The 23,001-nt window shown below is 40.5% G+C and overlaps 1 protein-coding gene and 1 pseudogene across 2 annotated transcripts in view; both read right to left on the bottom strand.

The window, feature by feature from the left end:
• The window catches only part of arhgef2 (rho/rac guanine nucleotide exchange factor (GEF) 2), a 29,967-nt gene extending 21,430 nt beyond the window's left edge, over nt 1-8,537 (bottom strand). The window contains exon 1 of one of the 2 annotated variants that reach the window (XM_048152800.1): nt 8,251-8,537. In XM_048152800.1, coding sequence (XP_048008757.1) covers nt 8,251-8,316 — 66 coding nt within the window. In that variant the 5' untranslated portion in view covers nt 8,317-8,537. The remainder of the gene's footprint in view (nt 1-8,250) is intronic. The other variant, XM_048152801.1, reaches the window with a different exon arrangement.
• Nucleotides 8,538-14,506: 5,969 nt separating this feature from the next.
• LOC125243624 lies at nt 14,507-21,283 on the bottom strand (annotated as a pseudogene).
• Nucleotides 21,284-23,001: the final 1,718 nt, after the last annotated feature.

Here is a 23,001-nt window from a genome sequence, read left to right as displayed (position 1 = left end):
ACTAGATTCTATGAAGAATAAGCATATGTTGTGAATAATTATGATTAACTGTACTGGTCAAGCTCACTGTTTGGTATCGGTGGTCAGCTGATGGCCTGCAATATAAGCTGAAGAAGAAGTTTGGTCATTCATAGTGATGTTTTTATCATCAGTGTAATGTTATTTCTGTTTCACTACAGTATATGTCACAAGTTCAAAAGAGACCATTGAGGGGATTCTCCACCCACAATACTCATCGCTTATGTTGGCGAACAGAGAGTATTCATAAATACAGCTGCGAAGAGTCGTTTTTGGGGCCGAGCAAGTCAGAAACAAAGTGACCGGCTAAGCAAGCATGGCAGGAATTGTGGGATACAATGCACATCTGTCATTTACTCAGGAATATTATTACAACTAATTTAATGATACACACCAATACTAAAAACCATGTAATTATGGGAACATTGGCAATATTATATCCATTTTTGGCAAAATGTCACTCAGAGTAACAGATTTATGTACAAATGAAACATACTAATTCTGACCTGTAGTTGTTAAAAATATATATATAAAAACAAGTCATCATTTAAAAAAAAAAAAAAAATATATATATATATATATATATTATATATAGTTATATAAGTTAAGTTTCGTCTGCTCACCAAGGCTACATTTATTTAATTAAAAATACGGTAAAAAACAGTAATATTGTGAAATATTATTACAATTTAAAATAACTGTTTTCTATTTGAATATATTTCACAAAGTAATTTATTCCTGTGATGCAAAGCTGAATTTTCAGCATCGTTACTCCAGTCTTCAGTGTCACATGATCCTTCAGAAATCATTCTAATATGCTGATCTGCTGCTCAAGAAACATTTAATGTGTACAATTGTACAAAATATTTGTGTACAATATTTTATTTCAGGATTATTTGATGAATAGAAAGTTCAAAAGAACAGTGTTTATCTGAAATCTAATCTTTTATAACATTATAAATGTCTTTACTTGATTTAATGCATCCTTGCTGAATAAAAGTATTCATTTCTTTAATTTCTTTTCAAAAAAATAAAAAAAAAAATTCTTACTGACCCCAAACTTTTGAACGGTAGTGTATAATGCTACAGAAGCTTTGTATTTCAGATAAATGCTGTTCTTTTGAACTTTCTATTCATCAAGGAATCCTGAAAAAAAAAGTACACAACTGTTTTCAACATTGAAAATAATCATAAATGTTTCTTGAGCAGCAAATCATCATATTAGAATGATTTCTGAAGGATCATGTGACACTGAAGACTGGAGTAACGATGCTGAAAATTCAGCTTTGCATCACAGGAATAAATTACTTTGTCAAATATATTTAAATAGTACACAGTTATTTTAAATTGTAATAATATTTCACAATATTACTGTTTTTTACTGTATTTTTAATTAAATAAATGTAGCCTTGGTGAGCAGACGAAACTTCTTTTAAAAACATTAAAAATCTTTGTGGTTCCAAACTTTTGGACTGTACTGTGTATATAAAATGAAACAGGACACATTCTAATGCATGGGGGAAAACTATATTTAGAGCTGTATTACACTTTTATTGTTTTGATGACTGAAATCCCTTTTTCGTCTTTGACCCAGAGATAGACGACAAGCATCACGAGCTCTATCTTTTCACAGGTCAGAATCTCCGACATGTCGTGAACACACTCTTCTAATCTCTGCAGGCAGCAGACGACTGCATGATCAGTCTCTTATTCACATTATGACTACACTGCTATAATAAGAGGATTGAGCAGATTCACACTATTTTAACACCTCTGATGCTGTTGAATTCAAGCACTCAACACACGTCTGTGATTGGCTACATTGCCATAGTTTGTAGAAAATCTGCACTCATTTCTGTTCCAGTGTTAATAATTCTTAATTAGATAAAAGTTTAACTAATTCACTCACATTCTACTTTTGCAATCACTAAGATATTTATCTGGAGAAAAAGCAAACTTCTGTTTACCCAGGCAGAATCTGTCAATATCCAGAGGAAAACATTACTGATGTTGCAAATTAACATGTGAAATAGTTTCAGAATTCAGTCTGTGAAATTAAAGCTCTAATGCATTTCTAAAGTTCAATTCTAGTTTAAAAATTCTCTTAAGAAGGCTATTCAAATTAAACTAGCATAAGTTTTAGACAGTAAATTTGATTAATAAAGTATATATTTGAAATATAAACGGTCACCTTTACAATATTATTTTTTGTTAGCAATTTAAAGCAAGTTGTATGATTATGTTCCATGGCAAACAAAGGCATACAATATGTAATGTAAAAGCTGCAATAAACTGTAATAATCTGTCAAATGTCATTAAACAACAGCATCTCTGACTCTCTTCAGCTGAAACACGTCACACAGCATGAGGGAAATGATGATGATGTGGATCATGTGGATTTGACTTGTGTGTGTCGTCTAGTCGTATATTTGTGTTTACGTTAAGATGAGAAACTTCTGCTCTGAGAGAGAGAGAACCACAGTATGAAGGCTGCCCTTTGACCTCTCCAGCTCACCAAAAACTATAACCATCAACATATGAGAAGAGCACAAAATATCACGGCTGTTTAAACCATCAACCGTCATCAAGGCGTTTTCCTTTAGGCAGGGTTTGTGCCAGTTATAGACAGAGATCTGCTGAACAGGAAGTACACAGACACTACTTCCTCTTGAGTGGAGGATTCTAAGCTTAAAGTCATGAAAGGGAAGTTACACTCGTCTGTTCTTCCCTATTGTGTCGAATATCCGAGTGAAACGCTTCTCAAACAAGAACAAATGTAGGGCGGGGCTTGAGTTTGTCTGTGGGGAATTGATTGGTTTGCTATTGGTGGATCTCATGTGAGTGACAGGTTGCCCCGCCCTCGTCATCAGAGAAGAGAAGATGTTCTGATTCAAGATTACCAGAACATGAATTTAACACAATCATGATGATGTGCACCGATCAATCATTTATTATAAACACTGCAATATTCCATAAAAACAAAAGAATTGTCGGTTTTGATTTCATGGTGATTTTAAACATCAGGATCTGGACGGCGGAGCTTTATATATGAATGACAGATTGGAGATGTTGTAGGCCGACATGCCTTCTGTTTTTACAATGTCTTTCAAAAAGAGGTGAGAACACGTGTTTGTTTCTGTTATGGTCTGTGTGTTTTGTTTCCTGAGGGCAAACGTCCTCCACTGAGGATCTGGAGACAGCAGGGCCGGCGTCTGTGTGAACGAGGACGCTGCCAAACCCTGGCATTCAGACAAACCCGGGCAAATACATCATGATGATCATCATCAGATATCACCAGAAGAACAGATCTGAACATCAGCAGGTCTCTCATGATGATCTTCTCTGATTGGATCCCGCTGTGGGATTGTGGGTAGTGTAGTTCTTTACTGCTGTTTTTGTGAATTTAAATATGCTTTTTTTATTTTAACAGTGTAGAAATCACAATGACAGATGAGCATATATAATCACACTCAATCCTCAAGCCAGACGTATCCATTAATGCAAAAAATAATACAGTATAAAAGAACTTTAATGCATTAATTATGCACCTTATAATGCATACCACAGCTATAATATACTATAATACTTATTTTACACCTTTAGAAAGTATAATGCATTAAAACACACGACAAACAACCAGCTTCAGATGTAACAAGGAATGTGCAAATGTTATAGTGCATTTTGGTTTTTATTTATGAAAAGATATAATGCATTAAAACGTACATTATGAATACCTCTATAATCCATTATTCATAAAGGCTTTAAGTAAAGTGTTAGCAGTGATATTATTAAGAGAGTCTGCGTTTGTATTGATGTTATCTGTATTCTCTAGGTCTGTACACAGTTTGTGTAGATATAATGTGGTTTTGTGGTTCCGTTACTTGGGAATGTCGTTGTTTCAGTGAACGAGAACAGGTCACATGTCACTGCCGTGAGCACAGGCTTGTGTTCATTAAGTGAGCTCATAGCGGGTAACCGGTCGAGCCGGTTCACAGAACGGATCTTTGTTATTGGTGAATGAAAAAAACATTATTTGAGTAGTGATAGTTTTTAGGCAGTTGATTAATCATTAACATTAGATTGATGGGTCGTTTGTCACAGTCCTACTGTGGAGTTAAACATAGACGCGCTTGCCGTCAGGATCATCCTTTATTCCACATGGAAACACTTGTGGAACTGGAACATTTACAGGTAGGATAGTGTAAGATGTGAGTTGTGCGCTGAGGAAAACTCGTCTCAGACACGTTAAGGAGGATCACGATGTAGTTTGAAGCTCATCTCATGTTTAAGGCCACCATCAGCTCAGTGTCCTTCATTAGTTATCAGAAGTGTGCGCAACATCAGAGAATACTGATATAAACCATACTGTCCCTCCTAGAGGGCAAACACGCAGTTTGAAATGGTTCGGTAGGAATACGTGCGGTGTCACAACCCATAGTGTGAACACAAACCGGTGCAGGAGTGTCACGTTCCTGCTATCAGACCCAGTCTGAATGGAAAAGATCATGGAAGCGTCTATTTATTTTGCTATCCTGAAATAAATACTAATAAACAAATATGCAGTGCATTCGTATAGTTGCATGTTATTATCATCTGCATTCATCAGTGTTTCCTTCCTTCGTGTTACGAGCTTCTTCCTTCTGAGAAGCACGACTGGAGACGATGCAGTTTGGTTTGCCGTTCTCTTGTGAGGTTTAGGACATTCTTCAAAACATCTCTTTGTTTTTCAAAGGATAAAAGGGTTTGCAAAGACATGAGGGTGAATAAATGATAAATTTTTAGGTGAATAATAACGTGGTCCAGCACTGTCAGGTATGATCTTTCATTCATCTCACCGGCTCTCTTTGTTCTTTTCAGTCTGTCTGTCTCTTTTGTTTCTCGGTCTGAACCCCACAGATCTCTCTTTTCTCTATGAAACATTATCCTTTCAATAACACAGCTTTCCATTTCACATGCTGCCATATGTTTACTTACTGCCTTTGAAGCTTTATTAGCGTGAGAATGATGGTCGAATGTCAACAGTGCAATCAGTTCTCAACCAACATTAGCCAATATAGACATATTAATTAAAATCGCCTGAATCTATAGGTACAAACTCATTGTGTTCGCATGATGGTTCCCCTTCAAACCGGTTTTCCCTCATAATGCCACACCTTCACTCATCAGCGAAATGATAGTAATTATTAAGATTTCTGTTGCTGATTTGAAACATGTTGTTTAAATGTGAGTTCAGCAAGCAGTTTCTGGGATTTCAGGATGATCCCGTTCATGTACAGAGGAGTTGGTCTTGAAAAAGCTGTCCGGAGGCGTCACAAATATGACCGCCGAGTGAACAGACTGTCCTCGAAAGGGGCTTTGGCTTTACTACACCATGATCTGGATAAAAGCCCAGTTTAGCACCTTTCTCCATCACGGCATCATCTTCAGCTGTTATGATACGTGTGGACACATTCTGCTACAAGTAAAACTGAGCTTCAGTAACTAATCAACACGTGACGATTGACAGAAGACTTTCACAGTCTCCACGGGTAAATTACCAGTAAATTCCCATTTACAGATCATGTGTGATCAGGACCTTTTCAAAAATACCGGTATGAGAAGTTGTACCATCACCAGTATATGATGCTGTGTGTGAACAAAGAACAGGATGACCGGTCATCCCCATACGCCCGTCACGCAGAAGGAAAAACTAATGCTGTCAAATGGGACAGATAGTGAAACTAAAGCACTTCTCATCATCCACACCGATGAAGAAAACAGTGCAGCGCTTAAAGGTCATTTATTCTGATGACTGACATCACAGGGTTTACCTGTACTTTAGTACCGATGTGTGAACAGGATCTCAGCGGTGAAAAGCCGTTGCTTGTGTGAGTATTTATCAGAAAATTCAATCTGGTAATTTTACGGTAATTTTCAGGGTTTATTGTGAGGCTAATTAGTGATGACACTGAGAGAAGCGGCGTTTCAAATTCTAGGATCACATCTGAGTGACATCTGAAAAGCCCTGTTCCCAACACAGAGAAGATGAAGTGCAGAATCACATCATCAGAAGTGTTGATCTATATCGGTGGCTGGATCAATTTTAAATGCACGTATTTTCTAAGTGTGAATTATTTTGAACACTAGCTCACCCAAAATAAACACTGTCATCATTTCCTCTCCATCACGTCATTCTAAACACGTAAGTCTTTCGTTCATCTTCAGAACACAAATGAAGATATTTTGATGAAATCTGAGGGATTTCTGTCCCTCCATTGAAAGTGTTTTCACCCCAAACTCTGACGCTTCAAAACGTTCATGAAGAGATGGTGAAATAAAAAGTCGTTTGATCACGTTTTCAGCATCGGTCAGATGAGGCACACAGTGACAGCAGGGAATGATCCACCTCAACTACAGATGCTTTGAGCTTTTGTGCAAGCGCTTACATGACGAATTCATAATGACACCCCCTTAAAGGATTAGTTCACTTTCACATAAATTTTCCTGATAATTTACTCTCCTCCATGTCATCCAAGATGTTCATGTCTTTCTTTCTTCAGTCGAAAAGAAATGAAGGTTTTTGATGAAAACATTCTAGGATTTTTCTCCATATAGTGGACTTCACTGGACGGGTGAAGATCAAAATTACAGTTTCAGTGCAGCTTCAAAGAGCTTTAAACGATCCCAGACGAGGAATAAGAGTCTTATCTAGAGAAACCATCTGCCATTTTCTAAAAAAATACAACTGTATATGCTTTATAAACACAAATGATCGTCTTCTAAGTGCTTCTGCTTTCCGTATTCTTCCAAAAGCTTACGCTACACCTTCCCTATTCTACTTACAAAAAAAAAAAAACGAAACTGGCGCCGCGTTCACCAGTTCCTTTTTATCCTGGAATGTTTTCATCAAAAACCTTCTTTTCGACTGAAGAAAGAAAGACATGAACATCTTGGATGACATGGGGGTGAGTAAATTATCAGGAAATTTTATTTGAAAGTGAACTAATCCTTTAAGGAAAGTGACCTTAAAGCGGTCAGCTGTCCACACGTTTGGAAGTGGCTCAGATCGGATGTGACTTTTGCATTTTACACGTGCATCAATATCCAATCTGTGTGCGATGCGAGTCCAAAGTCAGATTTTTTGACGAGACCAGGATGATGTTGGCGAGCCATCCGTAGACACTCCCACGGGCAGAGCGGCTGATCCCAAATGAATATGCGGCAATCTCCAACATCCAACTGGGACCAGGAACGTCACCGAGTTCAGCTTCTATTCCTCTTCACCTTTCCACCATTCGCTGACCTCAACCCATCATCTGCTTTCCCATTCACTCCCATGAATCCTGTCATTGCTTCTGCTTACCTTTGTGTCCAATAAAGACAAAAATCCCTGCAACATCTGCCTCATTTCATTTAGACTGAAACTTGGTCTAACAACAATCAAATGAAGGAAAACTGATGCGGTTCCACAAAGCAAAGGTCAGGACTTTACAGTATACAACATACAAATGTTTTGTGAGGTGAACTTAACATGCCATACACCAACATGAAGATGAATCATCATATACAGGCTAGAGAAAAGGGAACTAACCGCGTCACTTCTTTTAAAAAATGCCAAAAAGGCAAAAACTAACACTCAACTGGACATGTGTGAATATAAACTGGTTTACAGGAAAATGTGTGACATGCAGACTTTACACAGCGTATATAAGAACAAAGACATGATGATACTGTGAGAAGGAAGGACAAAGAGAGATGCGGTAATATAATAAAACGCGTGCCCGCGCATCAGTCAAACGCGACAAATGTAACTTTTGCGCTTTGTGAACGCGCGCGATGAAGCCGTAATGAATGCCGTGTAACATGCAGTAAGAGCAGCAGTGAATGCCGTGTAATGTGCTGCAGTGTCTGTCTTCTGTCCCTCCCCCATTGATTCCCTTCAGTGCCCGAGACAACGTGTTCATGCTGCCGCACAATGGACCCGTGCGGTCGAGTACAGAGACACGTATATACATTCGTGAACTACACACAGACAGGGCTGTATGAGCACACCAGCACAGGAAATACTATATATATCTTCACTTGATCAAATAAAGGAAGCAGAGCAGCAGAACCACTGGCCAGAGACGTTCATCAATGCATTTGTTCAATAATGTCACTGTGTTCTTATATATACGTGCTTTAACAATAATGCTTGAGTAAAGAACAAAAAGAGCTATATAATTCATGCATAAGATAGCGCTTCTAACTCACCTTTATGTTAACGTCCTTCATTCTTTCCTGGCGTGCTTTCGGTAACGGGTCCGAGGCTCGGGACATCGCGGAAAAATGAAAACTTCACCAACAAGAGTCGGACTATATATAAAATCCAGTTGTTTGAACCTTATCCAGAGAATAAGCATCCAGTGCGTGAAGAAATATCAAGAATAGATGCATGTACCTTATAGCTCCATTTAGTCTCACGTGAACTGTGTGTTTAATAAGATGCACTGGGTTTTTTTTTTTTTCTCTTCTTCTTCTTTCACAGGAAACTCCACATCCTTCATGAGATACTGACCCTAAGCACACTTTCAACCAATAGCAGTCGTGCATTTCTCTGACTGACAGCCGCTTGACCAATCAGAGTGACCGACTCCGCCCATCACAGCTGCTGCTACAGTACAGACTACAGCAGGACGCGCCACATGGTGTGTGTGTGTGTGTGTGTGTGTGTGTGTGTGTGTGTGTGTGTGTGTGTGTGTGTGGGGAAATCCTGACCTGAACAAACACTCAAACATAGATGTGAGACTGAGCACTATACAGTTCTAAGCATTAATGCATGTATTATTCTGTACAACTAAAATGAAACTCATTCATTAAAATTGCATTTCAAATATTTCATGCTAAATCAACCCGATGCTTTTATGATGTTGTAAAAAAGTGCTTTTTATAAGATCTGCATTTATTGATTTGATTGTAAATATGAGTAATTCAACCTGCATTATATACACCTCAATGTAGGCTATATAACAATAAACATATAGTTGTACAATAATTATATACTTGTTAAACAAGTAAAACACTAGAATCTCAGTGAGGTTTAGTGAATAATTAAACTGTTGAGAAGGGAAAAAGGTAACTGTGACTCAGTATCTAAACAGCAGATGTATTAATAGTAATAAACGTTGGTAAATTTGTTCAGCCAGTAGCAGACACACATACATGATATTGTTGGATTCAATATCCGCTGCTTGGTAAATAACCTGCTTCATTTACTTTAGTGAACTGACTAATGAAAGAAATGGTGACAGAGAGGAAGGCTTCAGATATGAGCTTCAGAGAAGGAGTCTTCATCATTACCAACCTGTCGAGATAAACTAGTAGCCTATATGTATGTTAATGTGTAGGTTCTTTGTTTATGTCGTCTTGTTCTGTCGTTTATGCAAGGCTGTTTGTGCCAAAAAAGTGTTGACTGATTTCTATAATACATGTGTCTATGTCTACTGTAAATCCTGTCATCCTCCCTGCCATGCGTTCAGCTCAAGTTTATGCTTTATAAGGCTGGAATACATCACATGACTTTTGTACAGATTTCTGCCCCAGTTTTCCGTCTGGAAGAGTCACTGAGAGTCAGAGCCAGTCTGATGATGTTGAAAGATTTCACGTCTGATGGGCATAGACTCCGACTTTTAGCTTTAGACTGTGAGTCCATCCAATCTGAGGTTTTCAAACATTTTGGGCTGATTATAAAGCACATATCATTTTCTTTTTCAGGCATCTCTAAGGCCCTGTTTCCACCTGGTATTAAGATGCGTTTTGGTCAATCGGATCACAAGTAGACGAGGGAGACACATTTACATCTGGTGTTTTAATCTGTCTCTTCTGTCCTGATTTCTTCGAGGGGAGGGTCTATGGGTGGGTAAATGTATGGGTTTTTTCAGATCTTTCGATCTAATGGACAAAATAAGCTCATACAGTTTACATGTGAACCCAAAAGGAGACGACAGAGAAACACATGGAGAGCATCAGCTTTCATTTCTGCTCTGATAGTCACAAGACCAGCTGACCCTAACTGATTCTAGCTGATTCTAACACAAAGAATAATTAAATAAATAAAATATGTATATAAAAACATCACCGTTGAGTTATTCAGTCCTTCCATGCCAGATTCCGTATCGCTAATAGATCTCTCTCTCCAGCCCCAAGATAGATAAAGAAGGGGTCCCATAAGGTTTGTCTTTTAATGCTGTTGAAAAAGCTTCATATGGAATAAGACCTTTGATTGTGTTAATCCACTGTGCAATGACTTGTTCTGTTATCCAGCATACGCACTTGCGGACAAAGTGGAGTAAAATTTGAAGAAGGTGGGTCCCTTGGAATCTGGACGGGAGTTCCTTGGCTCATGCCAAGCAAACAAGTCATTGGTCCTGTTTGTAATGAGCAGCGAAAAATGTTCTCAAGTTCCTTTAGCATGCCCATCCAGAATTGTTGTATTTTTTGGCAGCTCCAAAAGCAGTGGATGAGGGTTCCTTCTAGTCTTTTAGATTTATTTCAGAGATTGGAGAGTTTTAGGCTTACTTTATGTCTTTGGGAAGAAGTCACATGCAGACGATTTTAAACTGTATTTCCCAGGCAGAGTTGTTGGCAAGATAGGAAGGCATCTCACATTGTTCATCCATTGGGGATACGCAGAGGCCACTTGAGTAGACTCTGAGATTTTTTGTTATGTTTTGTTATCTGATGGTATATCAAGAAGAACTTCTTATTGAGATAATATTTTGCATTGAATTGTTCAAAGGTCATTAGCTGATTATTCTCCATCAGATCTCCTGACATTTATTCCTTTGTTTCTCAAATGTATTAGGCCGTCATTCATCCCCGGGGGGAAACCTGTGTTGTTATGTAAGGGTGTGAGAAGTCAAAGGTGGGAGTCGAGCCCTTGTGTTTTGTGGACTAATCTCCATATTTTAATCATATTCTTAAGAATAAAATTATCTTTAATTAGAGTTTGCTGTTTTTTGGGCGAAAGATATAGTAAGTTCCGTAGAGGAATTGGCCCGAGAGTAATGGCTTCTGCACTGATCCACATTGAGTTTGGATTGTTTAAGTGCCATTCCAGTATAAAACGAAGATGGGCAGAAAGCTGATATAGTTTAATGTCCGGGGCCACTAGACCTCCACATCTGCTCGATAGTGTTAAGAAGCTATATCTCAGTCTTGGTCTTTTTTTCCACCAGATAAAGTAAATGATGAAGCCACGTAACTGTTTTAGTGCTTTGTTAGGAATGAGAACTGGTAGCATTTGAAGCGGGTATAGAAGGTGGGGTAAAATATTCATTTTAACGAGATGAACACGGCCTAATAGGGATAGGGGAAGATTACACCATCTATCTAGGTCTGATCTAATATTCTTAAAGATAGGGGCAAAATTGCTTTTATATAGACTTTCCAAATTCAGCGTAATCTTTATACCCAAATAGACAAAGTCCCCCAGAGGCCATTTAAATGGGTGAGAAATTGTGGGGTCGTGGGAGTACGATTTACTTAACGGCATTGCTTCTGATTTAAAAAAAATATATATATTTTATATCCCGAGAAGAAGCCAAAATTGGAAATCATATCAATTAGATATGGAATTGATAGTTGTGGAGAGTTGATGTAAATTAAGATGTCATTAGCATAAAGTGAGATTTTATACGTTCTCTTTTCTAGTCTGAGCCCTTCAATAGATGGGTCGTCTCTAATGGCCGCAGCCAGCAGTTCAATAGTCAGAGCAAACAGCAGTGGTGACTTTGGGCATCCTTGCCTAGTACAACGCTCTAATGTAAATTCAGGGGATTTAAGACCATTAGTAATAACTCTCACTGTGGGGGAGAAGTAAAGAATCCTTACCTATTTAATAAATACATCAACCAAGTTAAATTTAGAGAGCACTGAGAATAAATAAGGCCATTCGACCCTGTCGAATGCCTTCTCAGCGTCTAATGAAATGACTAACCCAGAATTTGAATACTGAATTATATTAGGAAGTCTAACATTATGAGCTGACGATCTGCCTTTAACAAAAGCCTGTCTGGTCAGGATTAATTATTGTGGGGAGAATTGATTCAAGCCGGATGGCTAATATCTTAGCTAAAAAAAATGTATCCACATTAAGCAGAGAGATAGGGCGATACGATCCGCACTCCTCAGGGCATTTACCTATTTTTTAGAAAAACACAAATGTTGGCTTCTGTCATGGAGCCAGGAAGCTTATTAGAATCAAATAAATATTGTATCATTTAATGCATTAGGCTTGCTAACTCCATTTTAAATTTCTGAAAGAATTCCACTATAAACCCATCGGTCCCTGGTGCTTTTCCTTTGGGGAGACTATTAATACAATTCAAAATTTCACTGAGTTCAGTTTGTTTGTTTAACGTCTGTCTTTGCTCCTCAGTTAATTCCCATAAATTTAAGTTTGCAAGGAATTTATTCATATTATCACCAGAAGAAAGGTACAATTGAGACATGTAAAGCCTCTTATAAAATGCCCTAAAGATTTTGTTAATTGCTTTGTTATCGTAATGGCACCTGCCATCTTTATCTTTGATACTGGATATAACCTGCGCTTGAGACCGACTTCTCAATAAGTTTGCTAGATATTTGTTATATATAGATATTATCCGCTGTCTAGCAAAGAATACAGATTTTTCAGCTTTATTAGTGAGAATTGCTTCGAGAGAGGTTTTAACTGTTTCTATCTCAGCCAGGAGTACATCTGAGGGATGCATATTATATTTTGTTTGTAAATCATGGAGGATCATTTCTAATTTTCTCTGGTCTGGATTTTGCCCTTTACATTCCAGCATGTTTAGTAGTATATTGTATATTTTTTTTAACCAAGGAGTTTTTTTTTTTTTTTTTGGTTGGATACATAGGCGCACACACAAATTTAATAAAATTCAAATAACAGATAATCCAGACTGTAAAACAGGCAAATAGTCCACATGAGCATGACTGCAGAAATCCAGAAGACACAAAGAAAACAAGACTTTCCAAAACCCCCCGACCAAACACATGAACACCATCAACGACTGACAAAACCAAAAGAGAAACACAAGGGCTATATATACACAGGGAAACAAGGTAACAAGGGGGAGTGGCCAATGGGAAACACCTGGAGAAACTAACCAACATGAAAAACTACAAAACTTGGCACAAGACAGGAAATAACAAAAGTCCTCACATAAGACACAGCACAGGGATTGTGACAATGCCATGCACAGCATCGAGAAGAAGAAAAAAGAAAGAAAAAAAATCTGCAGAACAATAATTGAATCTTTGATGACAGAATAAGCGTGATTCACCTTTATTCAACAAGGTGGCAATGTCTGATACACAACAATGAAGTGACGTTTCATTCAGACAGAAACGAAAGAATAGGGAAAACACAAACATCATTTCGAGCCAGTACTGAATGCAATCAAATACGAGTGTCACAGTCACTGATAGAGGATCTGGTGAAGCTGTCAGCAATCAATATTGATTTTTGAAGATGTTGAAAATTATAGTTTTGAGAATGGGCTCATATCACGATCTCAAACATATTCTCAAAACTATCATTTGCTGAATGTATACTGGGAAATGAGCTCTGACAAGGACAGTGATGATGGCATAAAACATCTGCTCAAAATGAACCCTTCCAAGCTCCAAAAGGTAGCAAAATATGCTTTATTTTATTCTTCTGTAATGGTTATTCTAATATTAGGGGAGTTTTGTATTATCGCGACAGGTGGAGATCCATCCATGTTAGATATAGATCCGAGTCGCTAAAGACCTGAATATATAAGAATGATTGGCGAAACATTCATGCATTTAAGGGTTAATAATAGATGTTGGTTGTTGCTGCTCCGATGTGAAATGAGTGACTAGTGTAAAGGGCAGGGTTTAAACCACATAGGCGCCAAATGATGCAGAGCCGAGAAGAGAACCATGGTTTTGTCATGGCATCTCCCTTTCCTGTGGTAAAAAGTGGCTGGAGAGGGTGCACTTTAATGCGAAGGCTCAAAAAAAAAATGGGACATGGCTGCAACGGGGCAAAATTATGCTAGAAACATACTGGTAGTGCCTTTACTGGCTCCATCAGATTTTAAGTGTTTTTTTCAGATGGATAAGTCGTGGAGTGTGAGATCGTTGAGGGGATCAAAAATCGTATTGTCCTTGGTATACTCTCCGACCTGATGACCCCGTAGAACGCTGTCAGAAATACTGCTTCTAAAAGTGTATGTCGTAAGGACAGAATAGACCTGATCTTAACGTTTTGATCAGTTGATACACATGACATAGAGAAAAAGCAAGGCATTTGTCTGATGCAGCTGGATTCTCTTTTTTAGACCATTAAGCAAAAGACAAACGGAAGGATTTTGAAGCAGGCTTTGAGATGATGGAATTAAGCACCTTAAATGAAATTGGATTCCTGATACTATGGTTTTGATAGTAGAAGGCTGAAGCTTTCTGGATTCGAAGCAGTGCACTATGAAAGCACAGATTATGGGAATTTTAACTGGAGAGTGGGGTACAGAAAGAGCAGCACAACAGTGGAAGATGGAAGATCTTTGAGCTCTTTAGGCCATTTCTCTGCGAACCATGAATTTTTAAATATCCCTCCGAAGCCGACTGTGGGAGTTGCATCAGTATAGATTCCTCCTGAAAGAAAAAAGAAATGCCGTTCCAAGAACTGCACAGTTTTGACCAGAAACGTAAATTGGATCTGCATCCTTAGTCTAGCGAAACAATGTCATTCAACTTATCTACTGATTTTGAGAAATAAATAGAGCGATATTGAGGAACACATTCTCATGGCAAAATTGAAATGACCTAGCAGAGACAGAATATATCCCTCTTTGATAGGGTGGTTGAATGAGAGAAGGAATTCAATAAATTCTCTGATGCGCTGTAATTTCTCAGAAGGGAGAGATGCTTGCATGTGGATTGAGTCTAGTGTGATTCCTAAAAAATCCAAAACCGGACTAGGACCTTTGGATTTTTCCTTGGATAGGGGAATGCCGATTTTTGAAAAAGTCTCTACCGAGTTGATGCAACAGGATGGATTAGAGTTAGGGTAATTGATGACCAAAAATCATCCAGTAAATGCAGAACGAAATGCAGTTGACAGTTATTGAGTAAAATCCAGCAGAGCGCCTCGGACAAGGTGTCGAAAATGCTTGGGCTGCTCTTGCATCCGAAGGTGAGTCTTACTGAAAAATAGAAATTGTTGCGCCAACTAACTCCAAAGAGATGCCACTGAGACGGGTGCAAAGGCAATATTCTGAATGCATCTGTGATATCAGTTTTGCTAAGCCAATCACCTCTACCAGCTAACTTAATGAGTTTAATAGCGTGGTAATACTGTTGAATAAGCAAAAGAGAATGGTTCCGAGGGAAAAGAGAAGAATGGTTCAGAGGGAATAAGGCTGTTAATGCTTTGAACACCGTGGGTGGAATGTGGTGCTGACAGATCGATTATTAATTGCTTTTTTCCTGAATATTTTCTTGTGGCAATTCCTATGGGGTTTATGCAAAAGTTTTTGAATGGTGGCTTGTCAAAAGGCACAATCATGTATCCCTTATTAACTTCTATTGCCAGAAGTTCATCAACAACCTGGGGTTCTTTTTTAGCAGATTGAAGATTGGGACAGCTAAACGAGAAGGCAGGAAGACAGGAAAGACCTGCTGAAAAACCATAGATTAGTCCCATTAACAGGTAAGACATGAAACAGCTATTTGGATGCTTTGTAAGAGCTTTGGAGAGCTCTTGGACATTGACAGGAGTTTTTATTTCTTTTTTTATGAAGTGTGTGCGACGTGGGCATGCAAATTTCGGGTGGCTGTTCCCGCAGTAACTGCAAACATGAAAGAACTTACAATTAGGTCATGTACAGACATGATTGCAACATAAAGGTGTTTGTCTTTCGGGCTTCACCTGATCAGAGACTGTAGTGCTAGAGTCATTATTTTACGAGGCAGTCTTTGTGCATACTGTTGTTGTATGAGAAAAAGAGCTGCAAATGGAACACAACAGAGCTCTGTGACCAGTGAAATGTCTACTAATAAGCGCCAAATCAACGACGGACCAGTTGGATGTACATGGCCGCTTTAGCATAAAACAACTTATGATATTCGTAGAATAAGGTACGTAAGACATGGCAAGGTCGGAGATAATAGTGAGGTAAGTGTCTAATTCTTGTCTCCTGTCCTGGGTAAACTTCACAAATAATGTGTCTGAATACACCAAAAGCAATGTTAAATTCGGGCATAGTTAAGCTCCTTGATAGCCTGGGATCATTGTCTTTTAAAACAACGGCAATGTCCCCACAGTCGTCTCCTTGGAAAGCGGGACGAGATGTAGAAGAACAACGCTTGAGCTTCCAATGCTTGGACCCTTTCATTCAAGGTGTGTTTTCTGAGATGGATGAAAGTCAGAGCTGACAGAATTTGGTCATCTCTCTGTTGCGTGGGGTTTTGATTAGAGTGATGTGTTTCCTTCGGAGGCGAAAGGAGTGTTGTCGCTAGAGATGTTTTTTCTCTTTGCCGAGGCTTTCCGACCCGTGGCGCGAGGAGGAGGAGGAACTGTGTCAGGTAAATGGACATCCGGTCCTGGTTACACTCGATGAAGAACTGGAAAAGTTGTTTGTGGCTGAGGTCAGGAGGGAATTGAATATTGAAACTGTACTGAGTGGATAACATTTTTTCTTTGGGCCATTCGTTGATGCTGACAGTCTTGACTGCTAACCGGGAGCTGTGCCTGGGAGGAAGCGCACAATCATGCTCATCCAGAGGAGTTTCTTCCAGAGTTTTCGTAGATCAGGGGATCTTTGATAATATCTGGGCTGTCCATCGATATTAGAAGCAAGAAGAGATGAACTGAAAATATGACAGGTAATCGCACACTTTACGAGCCATTTGAGATGCTGACTTGGTTGCGAGCTGGCTAAGCTGGAAGTCCATAATAGTGCCACGTATATATACACGTACCTTGATAGGAGAATCATTGTGATTGGAGAGATTGAACAGCTGAGTCGGCTGAACCATGCCTACATGGTCCTGTCTGAACATAAAGACACATGCATCTAAAATTTTAGGAAACTCATTATTGAAAAAACATTCTGTAAAACATTTTGCAGAATGTTCACTGAGAGCAATAACTTATAAAGCATAAAACTGAGCTAAACACATGATAGGGTGACTACTAAAATAAAACGACAGTAATAACAGTAGACTTAGACAAACGGACAGAACTCCATATTCAGATACTATAGATATGAGCTCTTTTCACAAATGGAGTTGATTATACCTCATTCACCCATTGTAATGGAACCACTCAGACAGAGGATAATGTTGAATAACAGATGTAAACAGGAATAAACAGGTAAATGAGTCTTTGATATAACAGTTCAGAAGGATGATAGAATGGCACTGGGTTCACCGTTTTGCAGGTGGAGTGGAGATCGTGGACATGGAGAACCAGGGATGAGCACACACCTCATTAAGATTCAGACAGGTATCCAGGTAAGTAGTATACAAATAGGGAATGCACACGAGGAGGAAAGTGGAGACATATGGAGAACAGGAACTTGGAGTAATCATAGGGGATTCTTTGCTAGAACGTGGAATACATGTAAACAGTCCTTCTCTAACCAAGAACAGGCAAAGACTGTGTGCTTTTATGGTGTGGAGATGATGAGGGTGATTGCTGGCAGGTGCAGGTGATTGTGGAGTGTTTGCAGGTGGAAACCAGGGAGGATGATGGGAAATATAGTGCAGAGGTGACAGGTGAATCGTGACACCCATATACACAGAAATCCCTTCTCTCCATGGCTATGACTACACACACACACACACACACACACACACAGCAATTATATTAAACCATTTTATATTAATGCTGAATATATGTAAGTGTGCAGCAGTCTGCAGTGACGCTCAGATGTGTCAGTATTTTCTGCTGATTAGTAATCACACTTTGCCTTTCACTTCATTTTAGTGAATATACTACAATGTGATTTACCTTCAAATGTTTTGCTTGAAAAATATGCTTGTATTTTATTCATTTCTCTAAAATAAATTCAGCTTGCTTTGATATTTCATTATCTAATGCAACTTAAGTGAAGAAATACTTTTTGGGGCCACTGTATCTATTTTTAACGTATTATTCTACAATCTACATCATTAAACATCATCCCCCTTGTGGGTTTTTTATACCTTTTACTTGTCTTGTACCCGATTTTCATTTTCAACCAAAATTTGACATCAACCCTACGTTGGAGTTTGACCTCAAACAAACGTCATGTTTAGACATCAACCCGATTTTCATTTTCAACCAAAATTTGACATCTACTCAATGTTGGGGCATGACGTCAAACAAACGTTTGTTTGAGGTCAAACTCCAACGTAGGGTTGATGTCAAATTTTGGTTGAAAATGAAAATCGGGTTGACGTCTAAACATGACGTTTGTTTGACGTCACGCCCCAACATTGGGTAGATGTAAAATTTTGGTTGAAAATGAAAAAAGGGGTTGACGTCTAAACATGATCTTTGTTTGAGGTCAAACTCCAACGTAGGGTTGATGTCAAATTTTGGTTGAAAATGAAAATCGGGTTGACGTCTAAACACGACGTTTGTTTGAGGTCAAACTCCAACGTAGGGTTGATGTCAAATTTTGGTTGAAAATGAAAATGGGGTTGACGTCTAAACACGACGTTTGTTTGAGGTCATGCCCCAACATTGGGTAGATGTCAAATTTTGGTTGAAAATGAAAATCGGGTTAACGTCTAAACACGACGTTTGTTTGACGTCATGCCCCAACACTGGGTAGATGTCAAATTTTGGTTGAAAATGAAAATCGGGTTGACATCTAAACACGACGTTTGTTTGAGGTCAAACTCCAACGTAGGGTAGATGTCAAATTTTGGTTGAAAATGAAAATCAGGTTGACGTCTAAACACAACCTGTCACGGGAAATCACAGAAACAAACAGGCAAGATCCATTGTGCAGTAATTTAATGGGGTAATCCAAAGCGTAAATCCAGAAATAGGCAAGGGTCAAAATCCACAGTAACAGTCCGTACACAAAACAAGAAAAACACAAAGAAAACCAAAACAGAGAAACCAGGAACATTCGTGAAGACACCATAACAAAGGCAGAGACAAACCAGGTATAAATAGACAGACACTAATGAACAAACACAAAACAGCTGTGTGCAATGAAACAGGATAATGAGTCCGGGAGGTGAGTATGGGTAATGAAGTCCAACAGTGAAACCAAGAGTCCGGGATGGAGTGCCCTCTAATGGTTGATTAGGGCACTCCCACTAGTGATCATGACATTACCCCCCCTCAAAGGAGCGGCTACCAGACGCTCCACCAGATAAAAAAAACAAAAACACAAAAAACTCAGAAGGGAGGTGGACAGGAGGAGGATCAGGGGGAGGGATGGCGGGCCAGGTCCAGAGTCCCCAACTGAAGGCCGGGGGGAGCCGGAGGAACCGACCATGGAGGTTCTAGTGGGATCGGGGTTCTGGCTAGTTGCCAGGGCGGCGCTAGTGGAACTGACCAGGCGGGCGCCGGCAGGTCTGGAGTCCTGGCTGATTGCCAGGGCTGCGCTGGAGGAACAGACCAAGCGGGTTTCGATGGTTCAGACGGCCTGGGCGGTGGCGGCAGGGCTGACCAAGGGTGCTCCGTGGCCATATCAGGGAGAGGGGGCAGCTCGGTGACGGCCTCCGTGGCCATATCAGGGAGAGCGGGCTGCTCTGGGACGGCAGTGGGCTCGGGCTGCTCTGGGACGGCAGCGGGCTCTGCCGGTGACGGCAGGGCAAGGCGCTTAGTTGGCGGCAGCAGGGCAAGGCGCTTGGGAAAACAAAGAACAACCTCTAGAGTGGTCTCCGGGCCTTGAAGGACGGAGGAAGCCCTTCTCCTCCTTTTCCTCCTCTTATGAGGGTGAGGCGGTGGCTCTGTGCCTACCTCATCTGTAGGCACCGAAGCAGACCCACAGGCTGGAACAGACTCTGGAGCGAACTCCCTGGCTGGAGCGGACTCTGGAGTGGACTCACTGGCTGGAGCAGACTCACTGGCTGGAGCGGACTCCCTGGCTGGAGCGGGCTCTGGAGTGGACTCACTGGCTGGAGCGGACTCACTGGCTGGAGCGGGCTCTGGAGTGGACTCACTGGCTGGAGCGGACTCACTGGCTGGAGCGGACTCACTGGCTGGAGCGGACTCCCTGGCTGGAGTGGGCTCTGGAGTGGACTCACTGGCTGGAGCGGACTCACTGACTGGAGCGGGCTCTGGAGCGGACTCACTGGCTGGAGCGGGCTCTGGAGTGGACTCACTGGCTGGAGCGGACTCACTGGCTGGAGCGGACTCCCTGGCTGGAGTGGGCTCTGGAGTGGACTCACTGGCTGGAGCGGACTCACTGACTGGAGCGGGCTCTGGAGCGGACTCACTGGCTGGAGCGGGCTCTGGAGTGGACTCACTGGCTGGAGCGGACTCACTGGCTGGAGCGGACTCCCTGGCTGGAGTGGGCTCTGGAGTGGACTCACTGGCTGGAGCGGACTCACTGACTGGAGCGGGCTCTGGAGTGGACTCACTGGCTGGAGCGGGCTCTGGAGTGGACTCACTGGCTGGAGCGGACTCACTGGCTGGGGCGGACTCACTGGCTGGAGCGGACTCCCTGGCTGGAGTGGACTCACTGGCTGGAACGGACTCACTGGCTGGAGCGGACTCACTGGCTGGAACGGACTCACTGGCTGGAGCGGACTCACTGGCTGGAGCGGACTCTGGAAAGGCCTCCGGGCCTTGAAGGATGAAGGAAGCCTTCTTCCTCCTCCTCCTCCTCCTTTTACATGGGTGAAGCAGAGACACAGTGCCCACCTCCCCTGTGGCCTCTGGAACGGATTCACAGGCAGGAGTGGGATCTGGAACGGACTCACTGGCTGGAGCGTGCACACTGACTGGAGCAAACTCATTGGTTGGAGCAGGCTCTGGCTGACCCGGTGTTGCCCATTTACTCCGATGTTTGCGATAGTGGACGAACCCCCAAAAATCCAGGTCCTTTAGTCCATTCATCTCCCACAGAGGTAACGGGTCATCCAGGCAACCATTCAAAAGGTCCATTAGTGCCGCATCATGATAGCCCAGCCCCACCGCCAGGGTCCAAAACAACTGGGCCAAACCTCCTACCTCATTCCCCCGTTGTTTCAGGGTAGTCAAATTCTGAAGGCGATCCATCCGCTCCTTCGTAGTAGCCGGAGGAGTGATTCGTATACCCATCCTGCTGGATCTATTTGTGATGGTGTCTTCTGTCACGGGAAATCACAGAAACGAACAGGCAAGATCCATTTGCAGTAATTTAATGGGGTAATCCAAAGCGTAAATCCAGAAACAGGCAAGGGTCAAAATCCACAGTAACAGTCCGTACACAAAACAAGAAAAACACAAAGAAAACCAAAACAGAGAAACCAGGAACATTCGTGAAGACACCATAACAAAGGCAGGATACAGGATAATGAGTCCGGGAGGTGAGTATGGGTAATGAAGTCCAACAGTGAAACCAAGAGTCCGGGTTGGAGTGCTCTCTAATGGTTGATTAGGGCACTCCCACTAGTGATCATGACACAATGTTTGTTTGACGTCATGCCCCAACATTGGGTAGATTTCAAATTTTGGTTGAAAATGAAAATCGGGTTGATGTCTAAACACGACGTTTGTTTGACATCAAGCATGACATCAGACTTTTATCAAACCAATATGACACTGGCATGAGACATTTGGAAGATGTTTCATCACTTATTATCCCAATTGAAAACCAACAAAAAATCTATGCATATTGATGTAATAAGTTTTGTTAATAAAAATAAAAAAGTTTGTTTATTTGCAAACACTGACTACTGAGTAGTGCTGTCTAATAATATAATAATAATAATAATAATAAATATATGGTTAATTGATCTGTATTTTTTACTTTTAATACTTAAGTACATTAAAATCAAGTTCTTTTGCACTTTTACTCAAGTAACATGAATATGAGTACTTTTACTGGAGTCATATTTTAATCTGTACTCTGTCCATCACCGCCACAGGACTGCCTCTTCTAAAGTTGGAATCCCCTACATATTCAGTAAATACTTTGTTAATTCACTTGAGTACTTTTCCCCCAAATTTGTACTTTACATGAGTATTTAAATTTGTTGTAACCTTGTACTTTTATGTCTTTTATACATGTATAATACATTCTGCACGATGGAGCCTGCAGTGTCCAAGCTTACACAAAAGAAAAAATGGCATAGTAAATTTTGCAATAACAGCCTGTACTCTCAAATTTACGTCATATTTTGCTATCAATTCTGGAGACTTCTGTCTGGCCCTAAAAGTTTATTGTGGCTGTAATATACACTTGGTCTCCTGTGACCAGTTTAGCACTGACAGCTGGTATGATTTAATCAGGTGTGAGGAAATCCTTTCTCTACACAACAGTGAACAGTAATGTAATCTCGACATAAGTTTCAGATCACTGCTCAAGTTTCTACTATTTGTTTCAGTGGACTTCCTTAAGCTGAAATTACTCTACTGAGAATTAAAGTGGCATGGAGCATGAAAGGGAAGTTGCGCTGGTCTGTTCTTCCCTAATGTGTCGCATGAATGAAACGCTTCTTGAACAAGAAAAAATGTAGGGCGGGGCTTGATTTAGTTTGTGGGGAATTGATTGGATGGTTGTGACAGGTTGCCCCGCCCTCATAATCAGGGAAGAGAAGAGGGGAAGTTATTCTGATTCAAGATTATGAGGAACATGAATTTCAAACAATAATGATGTTAATAAAAAAATATATTGTACTTTTTCTAAATTGCGTGCATCATAATTTTTAATTTATATTTTAATTGTAAACAGCTGAAGGTTTTCTGTCGTATAATCCCTGTATAAAAACAGCAGAAGTAGAGTGTGTCCATTCAGACAGCGTAGTAAACATTCGCGTGAGGTTTCATCGCCCCAC

This window comes from Megalobrama amblycephala, linkage group LG13 (genome assembly GCF_018812025.1).
Source record: "Megalobrama amblycephala isolate DHTTF-2021 linkage group LG13, ASM1881202v1, whole genome shotgun sequence".
Classification (NCBI taxonomy): domain Eukaryota; kingdom Metazoa; phylum Chordata; class Actinopteri; order Cypriniformes; family Xenocyprididae; genus Megalobrama; species Megalobrama amblycephala.
This window is presented reverse-complemented; position numbering and strand designations above follow the sequence as displayed.